The sequence below is a fragment of the Balaenoptera ricei genome, chromosome 21 (assembly GCF_028023285.1).
Source record: "Balaenoptera ricei isolate mBalRic1 chromosome 21, mBalRic1.hap2, whole genome shotgun sequence".
NCBI classification, from domain to species: Eukaryota; Metazoa; Chordata; class Mammalia; order Artiodactyla; family Balaenopteridae; genus Balaenoptera; species Balaenoptera ricei.
Genome location: NC_082659.1, coordinates 36,089,332 through 36,093,042, shown reverse-complemented (window position 1 = coordinate 36,093,042; position 3,711 = coordinate 36,089,332). Strand labels below are relative to the sequence as shown.

At 51.5% G+C, this 3,711-nt stretch overlaps 1 protein-coding gene across 1 annotated transcript; it reads right to left on the bottom strand.

Moving 5' to 3' along the window:
- Positions 1-1,009: 1,009 nt before the first annotated feature.
- On the bottom strand, positions 1,010-2,483 carry LOC132356491 (DPEP2 neighbor protein-like). Its single transcript, XM_059909340.1, has 2 exons — positions 2,417-2,483; positions 1,010-1,290 (listed from the first exon to the last, which is right to left on the bottom strand). Exons 1-2 carry the CDS (start codon positions 2,481-2,483, stop codon positions 1,010-1,012), a joined length of 348 nt encoding a protein of 115 aa, XP_059765323.1.
- Between the last annotated feature and the right edge of the window lie 1,228 nt (positions 2,484-3,711).

Sequence of the window (3,711 nt, the reverse complement as noted above, 5' to 3'; positions counted from 1 at the left end):
GCTCAGGCTCAGTAGTTGTGGCTCACGGGCCCAGTTGCTCCGCGGCATGTGGGATCTCCCCAGACCAGGGCTCAAACCCGTGTCCCCTGCATTGGCAGGCGGATTCTCAACCACTGCACCACCAGGGAAGCCCCCCCACCCCGATAGTTTTAAAACCAGCCTCAGTCATGCTTGCTTCAAGACTTATCCTGGCATCATGGACCACTGGATACTTTGGCTAGGTGTTAAACTCTCTTGTCCTTTGCCCGAGTCCCATCGTGGTGACTTAGTTGCCATCTAGGGCACTCTTGGCATGAGTCCTAGACATGAATCCAGCTCAATGGCTTGGGCCCTGCGCCCTGCTGGCTGACTGTCCTAATGCCCAGTGCCTCCTTTCTGCTTGGACTTCTGAGGGCCGCAGCCCCAGGACCCTCACTCTGTGTTCCCGGCTCTATTCAATGCCAACTGTATGTCTTTTGCTTGCTGTATGTCCCCTGCCCCAGTACCTCCTACTGGCTTTGACCTTCCTGTTTCAGGTCCTCTTATTGCGACCCTTTGTGTATAAGCCAGATCTGTTTGCCCTTCCTTCAAGGGGAGCTATTTCCCTGGTGTTTCCCTAGATGCTTATGATGAGACCCCTGCCAGAACTACACCAATCAGACCCTCCATGTACACACTTGGGTCTGAACCCTTTCAGCGAGAGCAGGTTGGAAACCCATATAGACATAAATATACAATGTGTACAAATCAAGTATTTTAAAGATTGTAAAGAATTCTTGTGAACGTATTAGGTTAGGGAAGTCAAGCAGGATCATCATATGATGGCATAATCATGCACATGTACATACAATTTTCTATTTTTATATGATGCCATTTTAATAGATGTGCCCATCTTTTCAAAGTTCTAATCTGTGGCAGTGGGCAGTAGGGGGACGGGGTGGGTCACAGCAGGAAGAGGCATTCGCTGCCTTAGGCACTTAAACCATTGCTCTCTCTTCAGAAAGGCTCAGCCAGCAGGATTCTGTGGGGTCTACCTCCTGGCACCGTGCTCCAATCGCCGGATTTTGGGTCTGGGGCAACCCAGGTCTTCGTGCGACTTTTCCGGAGAGTGCTTTCTCTTGGGAGCACGTCTGGGGACTGGCTTCTCTGCTTCCACCTTTGCTGGCGTGGCCAGAGGAATATCCCCGTAGGCCCGGTAGCCACCAACCAGGCAGTATGTCTCCCCATGCCAGCCCAACTGCGTTTCTCCACACCCTCGGTAGAGGACATGGTAGTGACCAGGGGTAGGGGGAGAAACGGGAGCCACTGCTGCTGCAAAGAAAATCAGAACTGATCAGTCACTTCTGCTGTACACAGCCTCCTGCCAGAATTTCCCTCTCTCATGTCTCTCCCAGTTTCTGGCTGAAGACCTTTCATCTACTTGACATCCAGAACACAGACTTGGCCCATCACCTCTATGAGTCCCTAGAGAAGGGACACTGGCTGCAAAAGCAATTCCTAGAGCCTACGGCTGCAGCACATGAGGAAGTCTCTTCACCGTTCCCAGGGAAAACAGGAGAACCCGAAAGTCATTGCAATCATGAGCCTCTCCATCTCTCCCTTCCACAACAGAGAGAACATTTCTTGCAGTCTGTCACTTCTGAGGCTTTAATGGAAATGTCTTTCAAGTTTTGGAAAAAACTAATCTAATATAAATTGGTTAAGGACCCCTCCCACCTTGGCAACCCCTCTTGGGCCCCATTTATACTGCCTGTTTCAACCACACTGAACTCTAGCCCTCTGATACTTTTATGTAGATTAGAACAAGGCCAAATACTGAGGCAGAGTGATCAGGAGACTGAGAACCGCGTTCTGGGTACCAAGTCTAGGCTCACATCAACCCAGCCTCCTGGGACACCATCTCCTCAGCCCTCCAGTCTCATTAGCACTTCAACACCCCTCTTGGTTCTTCCGGTCTTCCCATCAATATGGCACCACCCTCTCCCCTAGTACTCAGCAGCTCAGGATGGGATGTGTCTGAGGGCACCGATGTAGATGTCTACATGACAGCACAGAGGTGCCTGGGTTTGAAGGTGTGTTTCAAGAGTGGCCCTCTTCCTCAAACTGCTCCATTTACCATTTGCCAAGAAAAATGCACTTGTCTTTTGCTAAGAGGCCAGTCAGGAAAGGGTCTGAATGGAAGCATCCTGTAGCCCAAAGGGGAAGCTACATTTATAAAGATCAGGACCATCCTGCACACTTGTCCAGGGAGGACCTTTCACTTGTCCTCAGCAGTGAGCACTGTGGGTCCCTGAAGGTGTCCCAGGTCACTGGTATTACTTACAGCTGGGAACGCGCTCAGGTATACGTAGTGGGCAAGCCCCACAGGAACATGAGGCAGCCAGGTGAGGTGGTGTGTACACCATGGCTCCTGTAGAGATGCCCGGTCTCGGTGTACCTGCCGCACTGCCCACCCACGGAACAGAGCACAGGTTCGAGTAAAGATAGAGGATCCGGTCACACATTCTCCCTCAGACAGCCAAAGAGGTTGGAGAACTTCTGGTGGAGAACTGTCAGGGAAGTTTCTCTGAGGGCAGCACGTTGGCAGTTACGCTGCCATGGCAACTGGGAGAAGGCCGGTGAGGTCATCACTACCCAGTGAGGTCATAATAAGGAACCTGTGACTTGGGGGTCAGGCTTCAGGAGGAGGGGCAGTTTTGTGGAGGAGAGCAGGGGGAGGGCAGAGGTACTCTGCCTGGCCCCTCACACCTGGGCCTCCCCACCCATGCCCTAGTCTAGCAGACATCCCACGTGGGGCGTGCCGGTGGGCTGGCACAGCCCCAGGGGCCCCAGGAGGGCAAGAGAGACCCACATTCTGAGATTGGCTTGAGAGGCAAGATTAACGTAAGAGACAGCTAGGTTGTATGGCACTGACCCTAAGAGGCAGAGATTTGTGTGGACTGGGGAATCAGGGAAGGCTCCTTGGCAGTGGGCCTGAAGGACAAGTGAGATTTGGACCCATGGGGAAGAGAGGGAAGACATTCCAGTTTGGAAGAATAAAAGCAAAGACACACTCTCCTCGCCCTTGTCCTGCCCCAAGTATAAATTCATAGAACCCTCACATTTTCACAACTGAGGACTGAAGAAAAGCAAGAGGTGAAGGGGCCTACCCAGTGTTACACAGGTAGTGGAGAGGTGTTCTGCTCAATGGTTAGGTTCATGTTGGGGCGCCGGATTTACAGCTGATAGGAATGTGAGGACAAGCTGATGCCATTTCAAACACTTCCAAGTGATACTGAGAGAGATGTTAAAGGTGCAAAATGAGGGTGCTGAATGACCTCACAAAGTGGGAATGGTGGGCCCATTTTCATATGAAATTCAAAACAAGTTCATGACCAAAGGACATAATACAAAATGACAACATAACCATTACACTCCCCTCTCCCCTAGAAGTAACAATCATTATAATCCTCCCTCTCTCCACCATGAAAGGATGAGATAAAGGCTCAGCAGCAGCCCCCGTGAAACACACGGTCACCACCGTGAAGAGGTGTTACTAAGGCGATCTGGTCCGACTCAGAGAAGGAAAGAAGACAACTCTGCCCTTAGCCTGATCAGGCCCACAGGAAGGAAGCACACTGGGGGCAGCCTTTGAGAGTGTGGCAATGCGAGAGAACCTTCTTTAGGAGGGGACTCCCTGTTGCCGACCTTGAAAAAGCAAGGATGGGACATTCGTTTACTGGGGCTGTTGCA

Bases quoted from the DNA above. Each gene is read 5' to 3' on its own strand.
- LOC132356491 (XM_059909340.1), bottom strand. From the start codon at position 2,483: ATGTGTGACCGGATCCTCTATCTTTACTCGAACCTGTGCTCTGTTCCG. The intron at 1,291-2,416 runs GTACACCGAGAC...TTTTCTTTGCAG, and splicing joins GTGGGTGGGCAGTGCGGCAG to CAGCAGTGGCTCCCGTTTCT.